This window comes from Daphnia magna, unplaced genomic scaffold (assembly GCF_020631705.1).
Source record: "Daphnia magna isolate NIES unplaced genomic scaffold, ASM2063170v1.1 Dm_contigs239, whole genome shotgun sequence".
Lineage (NCBI taxonomy): Eukaryota > Metazoa > Arthropoda > Branchiopoda > Diplostraca > Daphniidae > Daphnia > Daphnia magna.
The window spans coordinates 16174-35141 of record NW_025533197.1 but is presented as its reverse complement, the minus strand read 5'-3'; the positions used below and the strand labels follow the sequence as shown (position 1 = coordinate 35141).

At 37.7% G+C, this 18968-nt stretch overlaps 3 protein-coding genes across 3 annotated transcripts; 1 reads left to right on the top strand and 2 right to left on the bottom strand.

Annotated features, from left to right (window-relative positions):
• Positions 1–2266: 2266 nt before the first annotated feature.
• LOC123467814 lies at positions 2267–3118 on the bottom strand. Its single transcript, XM_045167604.1, has one exon. The coding sequence runs from the start codon at positions 3051–3053 to the stop codon at positions 2295–2297; it is 759 nt and encodes a 252-aa protein (XP_045023539.1). The 5' UTR covers positions 3054–3118; the 3' UTR covers positions 2267–2294.
• A 3028-nt stretch (positions 3119–6146) lies between these two features.
• LOC123467812 lies at positions 6147–9989 on the bottom strand. The gene is given in 10 exon segments (XM_045167601.1): positions 6147–6295; positions 6357–6870; positions 7591–7694; positions 7768–8220; positions 8349–8426; positions 8429–8689; positions 9081–9357; positions 9425–9493; positions 9796–9829; positions 9982–9989. Coding segments are annotated over 10 exon segments (1947 nt in total).
• Positions 9990–11508: 1519 nt separating this feature from the next.
• LOC123467813 lies at positions 11509–12076 on the top strand. Its single transcript, XM_045167603.1, has 2 exons — positions 11509–11768; positions 11849–12076. The coding sequence occupies exons 1-2, from the start codon at positions 11530–11532 to the stop codon at positions 12006–12008; spliced, it is 399 nt and encodes a 132-aa protein (XP_045023538.1). The 5' UTR covers positions 11509–11529; the 3' UTR covers positions 12009–12076.
• The last annotated feature ends 6892 nt before the right edge of the window (positions 12077–18968 follow it).

Here is an 18968-nt window from a genome sequence, read left to right as displayed (position 1 = left end):
TGGCTATGGGTTACAATGTAACTATCTCTTTGGTGGAAATTCTGTTGATGACAGAATCCAACAATGGTATAGTTTTCATTTCTACTTCTTTGATTTTGTAAATTTTTCTTAGCTCCTCTTCATCACACATTCCAAAATTACTTTGTACGGGATTTGCCAATTCCCCTTTAGCTTGAGAACATACAAGTACCATATCTTATTTGATCGTCGTTCTTCTCGTCGTTGTTTCTAACAATGGCATGAGATTAACCAGCTCATTTTTTTTTTAAACGAAAGTTGATTGATCAGTCGCCGTGGTTTCTACCAATGGCATAAGGTTAAACTAACAACACTACAAGCAGCTCTATAGAATTAAATAATAAAGAACGAAGAAGAGAGAATGAGAAAGTGGTGTGTGTATGGTATGATTTTTCAAGCGCGGTCAACTCGGTGTGTTTTTTTTTATACGGCCACAGCATCTTTCATTGCACCTCATTCATTCTACTATGCACAGTGTGTTATATATACACAAGCTTGGTGGCTTTCTGTCATCCTAGCAACGGTAGGCAGAGAAAAGGTTGACGGAAACTGGAAGAAAAGAAAAAGAAGGAGACATAGTGGGTTATCTCTTATCTCTATATCTTTTTGTTTTCAAACTATTACGTAAATTCCTTGTTTTTTCTTTCGCTAGGATGCTTCGCCAATCCGTCCGAAGATTGGAATGAACTACATCCACACGCCTTCCATATTTAATTTGATCAAAAATCTTGGTTGTAACGGTTGTGAACCGCAATAGTCACCCAATGTAATAAAAATCTCGTATAATAATCAGAACATACTGTTCCTCATCATGTGTGGGTCGGAGATTTTACAACTGAAAATGTTTTGGTTTGTTCACCATAGGAAGATCACTGCCATTCGCTTTCTACTGAAATCCGGAGGTAAAATCAATGGAGATGCTGATTTGGTTAGTTTGGGTGTCCGAGGTAATATCGACGTTGGCAATAACTCATCAACGGTGTTGGTGTGCAGAAAGCAGAATACATTGCGAAAAAATGCTCACGCTTCGTCATTCAAGGGACGAAATCATTTTACGCTATCGAAGTTAAAAACAATGTCACGATCAACACCGTCTATGACGTTCGCTAACATGACTTTTGTATTTCATTTTCTTTGTTTTAACTAGCAACGCGTTGCAACGTGGTTTTAGGGCATGGTCAAAAATAATGATTCTACAGAAAAGCGAGAAAGCGCAGCATTTCCCCGGATGATTCGTGGGCGTTCACGTAGTATTTGTAGTATATAGTTTATTAATACATTCAAACCAAATTATTCGGGAAAAAAATGAAAATTAAACGGACCAGACTCCTTCAGTATTAAATCTACCGAGCCAATGTGTTAAGGTTTTGGGAGGTTCAACGTGGTTTTAGGGCATGGTCAAAAATAATGATTCTACAGAAAAGCGAGAAAGAGCAGCATTTCCCCGGATGATTCGTGGGCGTTCACGTAGTATTTGTAGTATATAGTTTATTAATACATTCAAACCAAATTATTCGGGAAAAAAATGAAAATTAAACGGACCAGACTCCTTCAGTATTAAATCTACCGAGCCAATGTGTTAAGGTTTTGGGAGGGTGTAATTCAGAAAGGTAATTAAAGTTTGTTGAAAAGGGTTGCAGGGGTAGTAGACGCAAGTGACGACTCTTTCGAACACGTGAAAGTGCAACATAAATACCATGGTAAGTTAGTGAAGGTTTGAAAGGGCGTTGATTAATATCTAAAATCAACCGGTAACATGTTTGGCCTTGCATTTTATGGACAGTAATAGCAAAAGCCAAAACTACCGCATGTGCCTTCCCTTTAACTGTTAAATGGTTATTTTTCAAAGGAAAATGAATTTTGTGCTCCTCTGTCTGGGACTTCAGTTTCACCGGAATAATAACTTTATCTTTGAACAAAGATTTATGTTGAAATAAAACTGGGTCCAAAGTTGGAACCTCAACGTGTATATATGTGGGTGGAAATTTAAGGAAGATATCTGACCCATCGTTGTTCACCATCATTTCCATTACACTGTGCATATCTTCAAGTGGACTTAAAGTCAAAGAATGATAATTAACTGGGGTTCCATTTGAAAGTCCTAGAGAAGGATTAATATTTTGGGTAAGGTAACCTTTAAAAGTCAAAAGAAAATTAATTTACATACAAGCGGCTTATGTTTCTATCATTATATTACCTGGGGCACCAGCTACAAAACAACCCTTTAGTGCCAGTATGGTCTTGTAAATATGTTGATGGATGCTCGTCGTGATTGATTATGCCAAATCTCCAACTAAAGGAATTTCCCAAATGAATCTTGGCGTTTTTTTCTGCAAAGCCCAGAATTTTGATTGTGAGTTGTTGATTAATACACGTTCTTTATTGCTGGTGACAACAACAGGAGCCCATTGCCACAAATTGTCTTCTTGAATGTCGTTGGTTGTCAAAATTTTTATTGAGGCAAGGTGTTCAGAATTTATGTAGCGACATCCAGGATCAGGCGTTCTCATTTGATTAAGCATTGCAGTGTGAATAGCGTCATCGGCAGCCCTCATTTGTTGTGAAAGCTCAAATTTCCTAAATTGGCTAAAAAGAAGAGCTCCTCTAGTTCTTGGACCAGGATCTCCATTTTCTATTTCTTTTCGGTCAACGAGAAGTTTCATAGTTGCACTATAGAGATTGAAAGGTTCGGAAACGGGTGGTAACTGATAAAAATCACCCATTAAAAGAACGGCGATTCCACCAAAAGGAGATTCCGGTTTTCCCATTAGTTGTCGTAGACGGTTGTCAATTTGGCCAAGAGCTTCAGGAGAAATATATGATATTTCATCAATTACCAACAATATAAGCTTGGACGTGGTAAGACGTGAACGAAGTTGGTTTAATTTATCCGTTGACAAGTCTGGGACAAAAGTCGATTTCTTCAAGTCACTGATCGTAAAGTTGAAGTGATTGTGTATGGTTCTACCATTAGGTAGATTTGCTGCTGCAATACCAGTAAAAGCAACGCACATTATGCTGTATTCCATTTCCATTTCTTGTGCAGCATTGTTTATGCAGCGAGTCAAAAATGATTTTCCCGTTCCCGGTCCGCCATGAACAAGAATATGAATAGGATTCTCAATTTCATATCCATGCATATCTGCTTCGCGTTTTGCCTAGACAATTATTATGAAACGTTAAGCGGGTTAATTTCAGGAAGTAACTAAGAGATCGCATGTAGTTAGTGGTAGCATCGGGCAATTTATCGTGGAATAACTAAAACTGAAAAACTAATACCTAAGCTACCATTCCAACTTGAGATAAATAGTAGAAAAAGGTACATTCAAACATACCTGAAAATATGTTTTGCAGCAATCAAAAACCAATTTTTGACCCCTGTTCAATTGGTTTTCATCGACCACGTTATACTCATTGCTGATGTTTCTTGGTTGATTTGAGGTTATTACATCATCACTCACTTGTAGCGTTACGTCATCATTGTTTTCATTTTCCTGTGGGCGAAATATCCGAAATTAATAATCTTTCAATATATATACTGTACGTTAGAATCACATTGCTATCCAGGTATTTAAGTCCATTCAATTTCATGAACATTTGTGGCAGACCATTTTTTTAAATCTCCATAAATTTATGAGAAATCGAAATATGTAAAGAATTCATAAAATTCCATAAATTTCTGACCACAATTAAATGCTGTACGAAAGAGAGTGGACATTTCATTACTTTCATTCATTGTTTTAGATTTTCTTACCTGAAAGTTGGAACTCAAGTTTTTTAGAATTTCAGCAATATCTGGTTCTATCTCTGGAAATGCATGAATCACCCGTTGTGCTTCAATCAAATTAAGTTGAGGTACCAAATATCCACACTCTATACCTCCATGAATTTTTTCAAGAGCCGCCTCGGTTGCTTGTAGATATTGATTTTCTTTATAATTTAAATGACTCATTTGGTCATCAGCAGCAGCTTCAGAGCGTAGCAAATCAATAGCTAATTGAGCTGTTTCACTCGATAAGGTTTCATCCTCAAGAATAGGTTCCTCACTGGGTTCAAAGCTTCCAATTGGTGTCGAAGAATCAGGTACCCCCCATATAGTAGCTGATCTTCTAACAAACTTTTGAACTGCAGCTCTTTCGGTACTGCTCGTACGAAAACCATGACTCATATTCAAGATCCAGTGTAACCGAACGACATCAATAATTGAAGATCCATTGCCATCAATCCCATTTTCAAGCTCTTTGATGAATTTGCAAAATTCGTACCACGTTAGAGATCCTGGAAGAGTACCATTTCCATTATCGTACCTTAAATATTGAAAAAATAGATATTTGAATAGTATTTTTCCTTATAACCAATAAAGCATCAATAAAATTATACCTCCACGGACGAAATAATATTAAAAAATAACGAGAAAATAACCTTGCTTGCTTTTTCCAGGCTTCAGTAAGTTTAGCTGGTTTTATCGGTGGTGGCTTCGGGATATATTTCGGAATCGGCACCTTCATCTTGGATCGGAGGCGGATTTGATGCGTGGCATAAAGCGGGTGTGTTGTAGCAAAATTAAAATAGCCATTAGATGGACGTCCAACACTTCGGCTTTGATCATTTAACTAATCATAAATTATTGAATTGTGGGGATATGAAAAAGGTTAAAAAAAAATTTATATTTAATCTACCTCTTGATAAAACTGATTATCTTCAACTGAGTCCTCGGGACTCAAAGTGATGATTGGTACGGCTACTGACTTTTTTTTCGGAACTACATCGACAATGGAAGCAAACTCATAAAGATTGTAATCGTGGAGTTCTGGTCCCCGGTGAGAGTAGTGAATATGCTGTGGTACAGCAATTTTTCCAGTTATTCCAGTGTAAATGACTGCAGTTGAATGGTCTTCGTTATGATCACTGTTTTCTTCACTTGGTGTAAACACTTGAGGTTCACTTTCTTCGGCAAAAAGGACATCTAAATCATTCATTTCACCATTAGCTGAATTAGTTGTTTTATCAGAACTAGCCAACTCTTCGTCATCACTCGGCTCCTCTTCTTCAAATTCATCTCCAGGCAAATTTTCAAACTCTTGAGCATTATCAATTGAAATTATTGAAGCGGCGTAATCAGGGTGCTCTTCCGCAAACTTAAAAGCTTCGTGAACATAAACTTTAAAAAAAGAGCAAGACGTAAATTCGGCCGGTCCACCTAAGAAATAACATTTTTCAAAATGGAAAAAAGAGCGCTCAATTTTGAAATTACCTAAAATAGCAAGCGAAGCAAATGACGAAGAAACTTCGATAGTGCTACTGATTTGATTGGTAACTCGGTTCAGAAGATGCATAGCCGTCCGTTTATCAGTTCCGCTATCTTCTGCCACAGACGGATAGTTTTCAATTGTTCGTCTTGCGTGATGGATAAGGCTGATGCTATGCGTAATTTCAGTAGGAGGCTTTGTCACATATTTAAGGAGATATAGCAATGTACTTTTCGCTTGTTCTTCACTTCCTAAAATGCTAACATTTGTGTTGCAACCAAGCATCGCCGAAATTGTTCCGTTGTATTCAACAATTAGTCCATTCCTATTTACCAAAACCTGGGTCAGTAGTTCTTTTTGTTCTTGGCGGAGTTGATTGAATTTCGTTAACAGAATTTCAGGAAGATACGTATCAGCTAAACGAAAAAGAAAATTTTTTTAATTAGTATTTTTAGCTTGGTTTACAACCGAAAACATAAGCAATCTTTATTACTGCATAGAATCTAGCTGGTTGCGAAATCGATACCGATAGTAGCGTCGCTAGCGATATTCCCATAGCGAAACTTCGTCTGTCGTTACAGTTTTTGCTGTTCACGAACCTAAGTAACGCTAGCAGCGATACTATCGGTATCGACTCCGTTATCGGTATTAACAGCCCTAACAACCATGCAAAAACCAATGCCAAATGACGAAAATAAATAATTACCCGAAATGAAAATAAAATATGAAAATAGAGGATGTACGAACTTGAATTTCCATATTGGATTGGAGGGAAGGAACGACGCATTAATTCCCACATGATGAGCCTTTTGTCTCTTAATGGAATCGGGATTCTTGAAATATTTCTGCTTCGTTGCGAGTCAATTTCGGGGGGTTGAACTACTTCAAGTAATTTATAGCTTCGATGTCCGTTACTGTCTTCAGCAGGCACAATTTGAGTACACATCGTACTCTTAACCATTGTTTGCGCACGACGCATTCTACAGCCAATTTTTCCAAATTTTCCAACGTGACAGGTATGCGAATGACTATGACAGTTGCAAATAACTACAGTTTTCTGGACATCTTGGTTGAATTTTTCCGGGTTACGTAAAGGATGATGTGCTTTTAAGAGCGAAGGTTTAATTGGCATTACTCCGTTGAATTTGTCGATTAACTGTTCTACGTGGACTGCCAAATCTACTTCAGCCTTAAACATCTCATCGATTGCTTTGGTAACGGTACATAAGAGTTCTGGATAGATGGCTGAATTTTGAAGGAGCTGGCATGGCAAACTTCCCCAATAAACTACATGTAAATGTAGCGAACCTCTGGCCTGTTCTTCTACACATCCAAATGAGGCAATCGGAACACCAAAAACTCCAAAACTTCTGCTCGGTAATGGCACTGTCTTTTTGGAAGAATGCTCTGTTGGGGTCCCAAGCAGAGTGGTAAAAACCGTTTCGGTTAAAAGTCTAAAGATTTCGGCAGCAGCAAGAGGTCCTTTTGCCAAAAGAAATCGTAAATGGTGAGGAGTGATAGGTATTTCTTGAAAAACTGCAACATTATTTTGAATTGCTTCTGATAAGCCGGTTCCATCAGCAAGGAAATTATTGTTATCTTTCTGAGGTAATGAGAGTATGATATTTAAGGTGCCATTTACATCATCTGGAGCGTAAGTAAAAAATATACTAGGAAGTCCAAACATGTAACGCATTCCAATTAGGTTTGATAAAGAAACTGCTCGTTGACTTGAAGTGAATGGAATTCTTGAAGTGCACGACTTGATGTGTACGTTTAATTTGTTTAATAACTTCAAAGAAGAAGTTGATTTAGGATCTTTTGCTGCTTCTTTCTACTGATCAATAAATGCTGGATCATTAACCCACTTGGAAAAAGTGTCAAACGATATTGGATTGCACTTTACCCTGGAAGCGATTACGCGAGAAGCTGCGTGACGTTGAAGCTGGTCGAATAGAACAAAGATGAGACGAATACATGATGAAAAACTTCCGGTAAATTGGAACATCATGTGTCTCACGTAAGATGAAGACACAGTTCCACTTGATTCAAGCCCACAGCCCAAAATGAAGAGAAATGGAAACGTTGAATAAAACAGCCTGTCATTTTCTTCAAATTCATTGAAGGGTGAAGCTTCCCTCTCGATATGAATCTGAAAAATAAAGAAAATATTTGAACAGTAAAGTTGTGTTGTTAATACCGGTAGCGGAATCGATATCGATTTAATGCCGCTCTTGATATAGTAACGCTTCAGTATCGGCGTTACTTTTAAGAACGCCTTTTCAAGTATCTCAAGCCAACAAAACACTATTATAAAGGTTACCTGGCTTATATGTTGGTCAATCCTTTCATTCACGTTTTCGGAATTTAGGGGTTCTCCATGGGACGAATGTAGGACATTAACGTTTGCGGATGTATCTAAGGTTTCTGAAAATATATCAAATAAAAGAATCACTAAATCGGTATGGGTTTACGTGAATATTTACAATAAAAAAATTACCTAAAAGACCCCTTAAAGCTATCCTAACAGATTGTGTTTGGTCCGTAGTTACAGGCAAACTACGAGTTAGGAGAGAAACGGGCAATGGCATGTCTGGATTTTTATCAGAATCTTGAATTTCATCTGTTGGCACATCAGATAATCCTTCTGGGGTTACCAAACGATCGATTTGAATTTCAGTTTCTGCGTCAACTATTGAAGCATTTTCGATTAATTCTACCAAAATATTTTGCAACTTCATATGCATTGCTTCTGTTTCAATGATAGAAGCATTGCGATATAAAGGGTTGAGATGTTTAAGAGCATGAAGCCAAAGATAGACAACATCGACTCGGACGCGCAGTTCATTGACGTCTCCGAAACGAGTTGGAATTAAAGAGTCGAATTGTAGTCGAGAACTGATAAAACAAATCGAGAGAAATTCACCAAAATTTTCCGTTCGAGGATACTCTCCTCCATCTATAAATAATAAATTTAAATTTAGATAAATAAAAGGTCGTTGGAAAGTTTAGGTTAGGTTTAGATAGGTTAGGTTAGGTTAGTACAACATAGTAATTATAGTAAAAAAAATGACTGATTACCAAAATTTGAATTCAATCTCTGAAGTTCCGCCGATTTTGTAGTGCCATCTGGTTGGGGGTACGTAATCACGTGACCCTTTTTGCTTTTTGTCGTTCGGAAGCATTATATCCGTCAAGTTTCAAAATTGAGACATATTGACGACTGCGGCAAATAAGAAGTTCTTCTGAGAGAGTTAACTGTGGAAGTCCTAATCGACCAGGATGACCAAAGTCAATACCAGCAGCGATACAGAGTTTTGGAATTTTCGGTTTACTACTTTTGATATTTCGGTGGCAAGTAGAACAAAGTGAAGCAATACCGTCTTTTACCAGTTCAGGATGAAGATGATAAAGTTTACCTGTTGAGACAAATAACCAATTCAAAGCCCAAAATTAATTGACGAACTATGGTTAGGTAAGGTTAGGTTAAAGAAAACTACTAACCTGAACTCGAAAGGTATACGCTAACACATAGCTGATATGGGTTGGGTATTGCGTAAAACAACAATTGACGTTCTTCGTTTAATTTAAGCAAATCTAATTCAGCGACAGGAACTGGAAGGTAGAGCACTTTGTTCATTTGGAAAGCTCTAATTCCGCAGCAAGCACAGCCCAAAAGAAGGGAGTCTTTGTCAAAACACTACTGCTAAATTCATCGACGATTCTACCGCGAGTCACGAATGTCAAAATTCCCTTCAACTTCACGTTTCAGTTCTTCAAGTAAATTTCTTTCTTCTTCCGGAGTAGACCCATAAAGCTTAGCTGACGCGGAAAATCTGTTTTGTCCAGAATTTACAGCCAAAGCTAATAAAGCAACGATTGGGTCTTTTTCAAAATTCACTAGTTTTTGGGCAGATGGTGTCTCTTTACAATGAAGGTTTAATATAGGAGCTTGCGTATTTGACGACAATACGGGATGCAGGTTAAATATTGGATCTTGAATACTTGTCGACAATACTTCAATCTCTAATGGAAGATTTTGATTTGCTTCTGTGATCATTTCACCAAGTTCAATAAAACCTTCACCCACCTTAATAAAATAATTTAATAAGAGTAAACAAAAAACAGTAAAATCTCACGTTGAAGAACAGGTTTACCTCAACTTCAATGTCAACAAAATTGTTTTCCTGCAATCCCTGAGAATTTGAAGCGGAATTTTCAGAGGTCTAAATATTGAAGTTAAGAAGCAGAAAGAAAATTAATTATTATATTAAATCATAAAAAATTGAATCAGGTATACTTTTCGTTTTTTATTATTTTTTGAGGCGAATGATCCCTTCCTCGAATTAAAAGTTTTCCTACCTTTTGGAGGCATTTTTAAATCAATTTAAATACGTTACTGGAAAGAGGGAAATAGCCTTGGCCTTCAGAATCTCCAGTCAATCCTTACATTTAAAAAATAATGTTATGGATTAAATTTTAAAAATTGAAAAGGAAAACTAAACCCAAATGGAATAAATCATGTTACCAGAAAAAACAGTAAATTGGCCTTGAGACTGTTCCTAAAACAAAGAAAATGAAAAATAAGTTAGAGTTAGGGTCTGAAACACTACCTTTGCTTTTCAATATTCAACAAAAGAAGTATGGGTAGGGGATTACAAAATTCTGAATATGTAAGGGAGGGGGGAAGCAAAAGTGCATAACGAGCCATTACCTAAGCATCGTCGACCTGAAAATGTATTGAAGGAAAACAGGCTAGTTGAACCATACTCTCAGTGGTATGAACACGCATTCTCTGGGCTTGCCTAATTAACACCATGTCATTTAGGGCGTTAAAAAGAAAGATAGAAGAAAAGGGAAAAAGTAATGGCGAAAAACGTGCCCATTTTAGCTCAGGCGAACTTCCTACAACAAAAGGTTTTGCGGATATTCCTCTGGGTTTTCTAGAGTAAGTGATAACATTTTTAACTATGTAAATCCTAAAAAGTAATATCTATTAAAATTTTGTAGAGGGCCTATTAAATGTCGAGTTACTCATAAAGTTACTTTCTTAACGCATTCGAATACTTGCCTTATAATAAATTTGATTGACGGAAATGGTGACGAAATCCGTCTCAACGTATGGGGCCCAGAGAAAACTACAAAATATGTGGATAAATTTGAAGTAAGTTTGACAAAATATATAACATTATAAATTAGGTAGGAAAAGTTCACCTAATAAGAAAAGTTTTAGTTATTACGAGCACTAAGGAATACTCCAGGATCTTAAACAAAAGAACGTTAGTGTCAACACAGTCGACTACAGTAAGTTTATTTAAAATAACACATTGTAAAATACATTAAAAATTTGACAACCTGCAGGTAAGTTTAGTGAATGCTATAGAAAACGAAGAATTTCCTGACTTAGCTTACAATTATATGTCTGTTAGCAGCATTGGGGACATTGCTGATCGAGAAATAATTGGTGAGGAAAATTTAAAAAAAACTTACTTCAATTAACAAAATTTTTTTGTCTAGATGTAATAGGGATCTTCTACAAAAAAAAGAAGAAGGTGATACCACTGCAGTCCTATACCAAAGAAGAGCATAGTATTAAAATTTTGGACTACAAGGTGTAATAGTTTCTAGACTGTGTATTTGCCAGTAAACTAAATCTACTTAAGACGATACAACCATGCACTTATATACCACAAGATTGAAGGTTAAGAAGGGAGGGGTTTACAATAACTTTTACTTTTATCATTAACTATTATCCGCAGGGGAGGTTGCATTCGTGACGACCTTCTTGCTGGGTGGGGCTGCTGTTGCTAGGAGGAGTTGCTGCGGTCTATTACATTCCTTCCCCCCTTCGGCAAGAAGAAATTGGTCCTCCAATTTTTCTCTTTGTCTTCTGATTTTCTTCTTCTCCTTACTTCTCTTCGGCATGTGGCGTGGCAATGGTTAGGTGAAAACTTGTTTTTTACCCGTCACCTACTTTCTTTCCTTCACCGTTATTCTTGTTTGTTGGGCTACAGTATGAGGCACAAAATACAAGATATGTTTTCTATACCGTTATTCATTGTCTTTATGTTAATAAAGTGTTAGTTAATAATTGATGATCTACGTTCCTTTTTACTGGAATGCTACTGCAGATTTCAATCGTTTTTTCTTGTATGCTTTTCTTCTCTTCTCTTCTTTTAGTTTTTTCTTGCCGTTCTTTTACGTCGGTTCTTGGTTTTCTGTCGTTCATTGTCGTTTCGTGTCTTTTGTTTTGAGTTTTAAAATGGAGGTTGACTCTTTACAATTTTTGTTGCGCCATCGGGGCAATTTTGATGATGTTTTGCATCTGATGGGGGTGTTGTTGTTTTCTTCGCCGTCTCGTTTCTTTGCTCGATTTCGACCCGAGGACAAGGAATTGGTAGTGCAGTTGCTGTTGTTTTCACTACTCAATAATCCCTGTGCTCCTTCCTCTGCTTGCGATTTTGGCTTTCAGCGAGTTTGGATCGGTGATTATTACTACGTGTGAGTTGGTTTTCCTTTTCTTTCTTTTTTTTTTTTAGGTTTCCGATTTTGTTAACGTATTGTTATTATCTGTTTTTTAGCCGATATCCTGGATATGCGAGATACCGCGATCTTTATCCTCAACATCTCGCTAGGTTGTTGTGGTGGTTGGAGTCAGGCGAGGATATTTTCTATCCCACTTCTCGGTCTGCGGTGTTTTTACCGGAATGCCTGCTGGAGGAATTCGAAGATTCTGTCTAATGAATGCAATTTTGTTGTCGTAATATTTTCATTTTAGTGTTTTTGTTGTAGTAGTGGTAATAAACTTTTGTTGGTTCTTTTAATTTTTTGTTTTGCTTCAGTTTTATTCATTGTCAAAAGCTTTTCTCTTGCGGCTTCTTATACATTTCCAATCTTCGAATATGTTTCTTCTATGTTCATCAAACGCGTAATCCCGCGGGGTATTTCCATTGACATCCGTTATGTCTGGATCTGCTCCGTGTTCCAATAAGATATTTGCTATGTGATCTTGCCTATACATTATGGCTAGGTGTAGGGCCGTATAGTTTCCTGGTTTAGTCGTTTGATTGATGTTAATGTGAATTTTCCTTTCACATGCTGCCCTAGCGAGAGTGTTGTTTCCATGTTTGGCGGCATAATGTAGGACGGTGCTGTTGTCCTTTGCCATTTGTGCAACGTTGGAACTTATCCACAAATAACTAGCCACTTCTTCATGCCCGTAGGCGATGGCGCCCATTAGTGGTGTTTCTCCAAGGCTATTGTACGATGAAAACTTGTATTTGTGATATCGTAATATCCTGATCAAGAGCTTGTTATTTTCTGCTGCCGCTCTATGTGCAATGGTCTGGCCATCCTCTTCTATATCTGGGTCAGCTCCGTAGTCTAACAGTAAATCCGTTATGTCCAGTTTTCCCGCTTTCACGCTTGTATGAAGTAGTGTTTTGTCGTTAAATTTCTGGTTTAGAAATTCTGCCTTCGGATGGTAATCCCATGCAGCGGGGCCCAATTTCTGGATGATACACCTTCTTATTTCTTCCCTTGGAGCGTCTATCATTTCTAAGAAAATTTCTTGCTCACGTAGTCGTGTGATGGCTTGCGTTCGTTTCTGAACGGCATCTGCTCTTGCTGCCGATAAAGTTGGGTGCGTTTTCATCGCACAGTTGCTACATTTAGATAGTGTTGCCTTTTGTGTAGTATTTGGATTAAATTCGAACGTTGTTTTTGTTTTGTTTTTTTGGTTTTTTTTTGTTTTTTTTTTAATGTTAGTTGTTTTTAGATTCAACTTCTGTTGAGCATCTGCAAAGGTCTTCCCATACCATTCCATAACCCACAACGTAAGTGCAAGTCGTGTGTTTTCCTGTGCATTTGCGAGCTTGATCGGATTCCCAGTTTTCTTCCATGACAGGATAAATATTACGTTGTTTCGGTGCGCTTGGTTGAGCCGGGCGTGATTGTGTGGGTCTTTCCATGGTAAGAGGTGTAGGAGCCGTCATCCTAGTGAACGGTTGCTCTATTATTTCTTCCGGTGGTTGAGTGCTTGAATTTGGGATCATTGATGTTAATTTGTGCGCTTCTTCCGTATTTATTCCATATCGTCTTAATCTTCTAGCTTGTCGGATTTTTTCCATGATTCTTGTAAAAGGGTCACAGATGATCAATATGCGTAGGGATATGATGAATACAATGAATCCTATGATAGATAGGATAAGAATTTTTAATGTGTCGAACCATGAGAACATGGTTCCTATCTGATTATCCTGTTTTTCTGACATTACTATGTCAGAAACAGATTTTGAATTTGATTCTTGCATTAGGCCTACTAGATCGTTTAAGATATTTAATTGTTCTATTTCCATTGTTTCATGCGCTGGATGGCTCTTCAGACTGTAGTCGAAATCATTCAGGTGCAACTCTTCGAACTTTGTGATAAGGTCTAAGTTCGGTATTTGAATGCTTGCTTTTTGTTTTACCCATTCTCCATCTGTTGAATTGTGTTCCCAGGTGTGATGGAATCCATTTAAATTTACCAAATGAGTTTTCCAAAAGCAATCGGAATATGGATGTATGGACCATCCATCTACTCCAATTGTGCAGTTTTTATCTTCATAGGTAAATAATGGTTGAAATCCACATTTGGATTCTTTTGCGGAGATGAAAATCCGTTTGGTTTCACATTGTTGGAGCGTCATCGCTTGTCCGAAGCCTTGCAGTCTCGTACAGATGGGTAATCCGAGCGCTGAAGCAGCAAGAATTCCGTTACTTTGAGCTAAAATCACCGCTTGAGTTTTCTTTATCGTTGATAGTTGACAATATACGTCGCGAATTTCTTTTGCAAGTTTGTTTTCGTGTTCTGTTTCTATAATTATTTTATATTGCTCATGCATTTTTGAAATATCGAATTTAATTTGGTCGCCGAATTCTTCTATATTTTGGGGTAGACCGCTTTCTGTTTCGTTTTTTGTTGGTACCTCCGGTACTTGTTCTAGTGTTAAAGATGCTGCCTCGGGTATTTCTTGAAGAGATGTTTTTTCAGTGTCCTCAATAATTTCCATTATTGCATCTTCCATACCGGTGTGATTTTTCGTAACTGGAGGATCTTCTATTTTTTCAGTTGTTGTGTTATTTTTTGTTGAATTGCTTATTACTTCAGTTGTTGTTGTCGTCGCCATAGTTGTCGTTGATGGTAGTGCAGTGGACGTGGTTTCAGTTGTAGTTGATGGCAATGTAGGTTCAGTACTCGGAGTTGTAGGCCTAGTGGTTGTAGTTGTTGGCTCAGTAGTTGTAGTTGTAGCCGTGGTAGTTGTAGTTGTAGGCAGGGTGGTTGTAGTTGTAGGCTTATTTGTTGTAGTTGTAGGCTTATTTGTTGTTGTAGTTGTAGGCATAGTAGTTGTAGGCGTAGTAGTTGTAGACTTTGTTGTTGTAGTTGTAGGCATAGTAGTTGTAGTCGTAGGCTTATTTGTTGTAGTTGTAGGTTTTGTTGTTGTAGTTGTAGGCTTGGTTGTCGTAGTCGTAGGCTTAGTTGTGGTAGTCGTTGGCTTAGTAGTTGTTGTAGGCCTAGTTGTCGGTGGTGTGCTTTTAACGGTCGTTTTCATGGCTGTTGTGGCTATTGTTGTTTTCATTGTGGTTGTGCTTAATTTTGTAGTCGGTTTCGCTGTCGTTGTGGTGCTGGAAGTAGATGAGATAGATTTTTGTGTGGTGGGCGTGGTTAAGTTTTCGTTGTTTGCTTTACTTTCTCTTTTGAGAAGAGGGGGTATAAGTGGGAGTTGTGTTCCGTCCAATGATTGTTGAGTGTGAAGCGCTATAATGGCTGCTGCTGAAAGCGTCCGTATTTGGTGCGGGTTTCGATATTCGAAGTTAAACTGTTGTTTTCTACTTGAACCGTGGCAATGTCCTAAACTCAGACGTCCTACTTTTAGTGTGAGACATTTTCTGTCTGACGTCGGTGAATGTAGGCCAGTTCTGTCTGTTGCCATAAGCTGTCCTGTGTGTTCGAAAGTGCCCCAAATTGAATTGGTGTTGGCGCATTCCTGTAGAATAAGCATCGTTGTGTTTGCCTTGACGCAAGCATTAGTGTTGAACGGTCTGATGGTGAAATCAGACGTATACTCGAAAGCTTGGCCTTTGTTAGTTGCTTTACTGCAGTTTCCTACGGATACTTGTGATTGCACCAGGGGATCGTTACTTGTGATAAATGTTTTTAGTTCTTCTTGACATTTTGTCCAATCTGCGTCACAATCTTCCATGGTTAGTTGTTTTTCAAGCCCATGATGTGTGACACATTTCCCGTTTGCATATTGTCCATTTTTCAACAATCCCCAGGCGATCATGTCCCAGATGATGTTTCCACTACCGTGATTTGCTTTCAAGATACCGCCAAATATGGGTGAGTTGATTGTAATTGTAATTGCTCTTCGTTGTTCTAATCGGACTTCTTGAATAGGGTCATTCCACCCAAAATGAATTTTTTTTTGCGCGGTAGATCACCGATTTGCCTGATTTTTTAATAGCGTGTTTGTTAGGTGTTTATTATTCACTGGGTAAAAGGAAAAAAATTTCCTATTTACCGGAAGTGAGCAAAAAAATGCCAAAGTTCCGCACTTTTTCATTTTTTTAATGGCCTTTTATTCACTAAATCGGCCGTATCTCCCGAACCGTTTGAGCTAGAGTAAAAATAAAAGAACAAAAAGAAAGAATTTGTTTTTCTCTTTTAAATGCTTTTTTTTCAAAGTGAAATTCAAAGAAGTTAAAACTAGGCTACAGTGATTTTAAGTTTTAAAGTTTAAAAAATCGTAGCTCATATATGGCAAATCCGATTTTATTTTTTTTTGCACGCATCGATAGCCCTTGAGTATGCGTTTTTCTTGTAAAATTTCTAAATGTTACCCGTTCCTCGTTTGTCTATTATGAATTTTTAAAATTGTCAAATTGTGTCCGATCTTTTACGCAGAAATGCCCTTCAATCGCCAAGAGGGGTCTCGAGAGACCTCTCGAAAAGGGGGGCGCGAAGTAAAGGCGCGATGTTTAAATGATTTTTCATTTTATTTAGAAATTCATAAAAAAGCAGTTTTAGAAACCATCCGCCATGCGGTTAGTATATTTAACAGAAATTACATCATATTCTTCTTGGTTAATTTTTAAAATTCTGGGTAAACGAGTAGTGTGACGAAGATAATCAATTTTTAACAAAACACTATGAATTGAAACCATGGCGAAATCTTTCGTAGGCTTGTAGCCTCTAATGAAACCAAACTCACCATCGGGAGACATAAATTTTACTTTAAATTCACTGTTGACTAAATCTATTGAACAAATTTGCGCGATATACCACAATCCATTTTCTTCGTATATGCAAGCAATAAAATCTTTAACGACACACGTATTAAGGTCAAAGATGTTTCGATCGGGCAGTACATCATATACTTTAAAATCTGATTCGGGACCAGAAAGGGGAAAAGCCTTCAGTTGGAATGAATTTATCGGAATATAGCAATGCAAAGAACGCGTTCCCTGAACCACGATAGCTTCGCCCATTCGCCTTTCAATAGTAGCCGCATTATTTTTAACTACATCGGAACTCACATAAAAAGTTTTAATATTATCTACATTTTCTTTTGCCCAAAGAAAAAGTTGCTCCGGGTTTGTTATTTGATTGTTGCTGTGCCTCTGTAGACTGGCTAATCTCGCTAAGCGTTTCAATGTGCCGCCGATTCCATCACAAGCGCTTTTGCCATGACACGATGCAAAAAAATGCCATTCGACCTTCAAACCAAAATCAGCTTCGTGACTGCATAAATTAGCAAAATTCTTTTTGTTTTTATATTGGCTGGCTGCCCCGTCTGTAAAGTAAATCACTTTTTTAATTAAAGGATTGATTTCTTTTAAATGACTCAAAACGGGGCGCAAAAAAGCATGGACAGTTAGGGTGTCATGTGTTACATGGTTACTTATAACGCAAATCGGAATATCAAATGGAGAGCCATCTTCTTTTTTCATGTATGCCATAAATGGCAGTAAAGTTGCGTGCTCGTTCATCCAATAATAACCTTGAATTGCGTCTTGAATGATAAATGCGAAATTCTCAGAAAAATCGCTTACTAATACGCAAGAATCGTGATCTATGTTTGCCTTACAATTAGCGAAATAAGCACTCTGAGAGCGTGCAATAAAGTGATGCTTTGTCAAATTGCCTACAAGTTTAACGAGAGACTCAATGAACTCATCCTTCTCCTCCGTGATAGTTTCAAGTTTGCTGCCATCGGTCTGTGTCCACTTTTTGTAAATAATCTCGTCGCCTTCTTCTTCTGTCAAGTCAAGGAGAAACTCGCGTAACCTTTCTGGTTCGGGACAAGATGAGCAACGTTCCATCATGCAAGCCTTTTAAAAATTTTAGACATATTGATTAAATTTGAAATTATTAATTGTCAGCTATCGTCATACCTGATTATAAACTGAGCAAACCAATTTGTCCATAAAATAGTGTCGTTCGTCGACATGGATGGCAGCCAACATCAATTTAACATTTTGGTGATACACACAAACGCACACAGAGTGAGTTCCGCTTGATCCGACCGTAATAACATGCGCTGGTCTGAGGGTCGCAAAAATGGATAATCTAAACAATTTCAATCCGTCGGCATTAAGTTTCTTCTTATAATCCCTATGCAACTCATCGATGTTAACTAATAGCAAGGGCTTTTGGATCTTTAAGCGCTTTCCGTTGCTTTGTTTAACACTCTTTACGTTCTTCATACCAGGAAGCTGTCTGCTATACTCGTCGGACGTGTAGAACTCAACAATTCTCCTTTCGTCATCTGTGGATAATATAATTGGTCGTATTGATTCTTTTTTTAAAATATTTGTAAATTAAGCTATTAAAAAAGAGCATCAGAGTGCACTGCTCTCGCTTTAGCGGATTTTGTTGTTGTTGATTTTTACCTTCCGTTACGCTTCCTTTTCGCTTGATACTAGATTTAACATTGGGTAAAATGTCGCAGTTTTCCCGCTTTAGAGCAGATGCCTTAGCTGCGGCACCCAAACTCACGCCAAAATATGAAGCTGTTTCAGCTTGCGTCCAGCTAGCAGGCGCTAAGGTGAGGAGAGAATATTTTTCTTTTCGGTTCGATGACAATTGTATCTAAATAACACCGATACACGTAAAAATCAGTAAATTTTACGTAATGAAGGCGATTGAAAGAACAATAATAGACACAAAACTGGTTTTACCTTATCTCGAAGCTCTGTCATTAAAAGGGAATAATCTTCTAATTTAAGGTTCGGCAATCCGTCTGATTCAGTCATAACGTTCCGCTTAACGGAGTCCATAACTTTCTCAAAGACATTTAAGCGTCTTTCTTTAGATAACCTGGTGATATTTTCTATTGGACTTATGACAAATGCGTCAGCCAAAGCACTTATAACTTTTCTTGGTGTGACTGGCATGTTGAGATTGTATTCGTCATCGATGGAATTCAAAGGAGAATCACAAATCATGTCACGTTCAACAATTGGTTCAATGTTTTCGTCATTTAGAAAATCTTTTGCCTGTTTGAAACATCGCGGACATAGTTTTTTTCCAGGGATAAGACGAATATTTCCTGTGGCCGTAAACACGGAGTCACTGAGATCAAGACATATAACAGAAACTCCCTTGCTAGTCTTTTTCCCGTGTTTAGAAAACGGATCACAACACTTCTTTTGACT

Excerpts from the sequence above, each read along its gene's own strand:
- LOC123467814 (XM_045167604.1), bottom strand. The coding sequence starts at position 3,053 with ATGGAAATGGAATACAGCATAATGTGCGTTGCTTTTACTGGTATTGCA.
- LOC123467813 (XM_045167603.1), top strand. The coding sequence starts at position 11,530 with ATGGAGGTTGACTCTTTACAATTTTTGTTGCGCCATCGGGGCAATTTT. Across the intron at positions 11,769-11,848 it reads ATCGGTGATTATTACTACGT|CCGATATCCTGGATATGCGA; the intron begins GTGAGTTGGTTT and ends TCTGTTTTTTAG.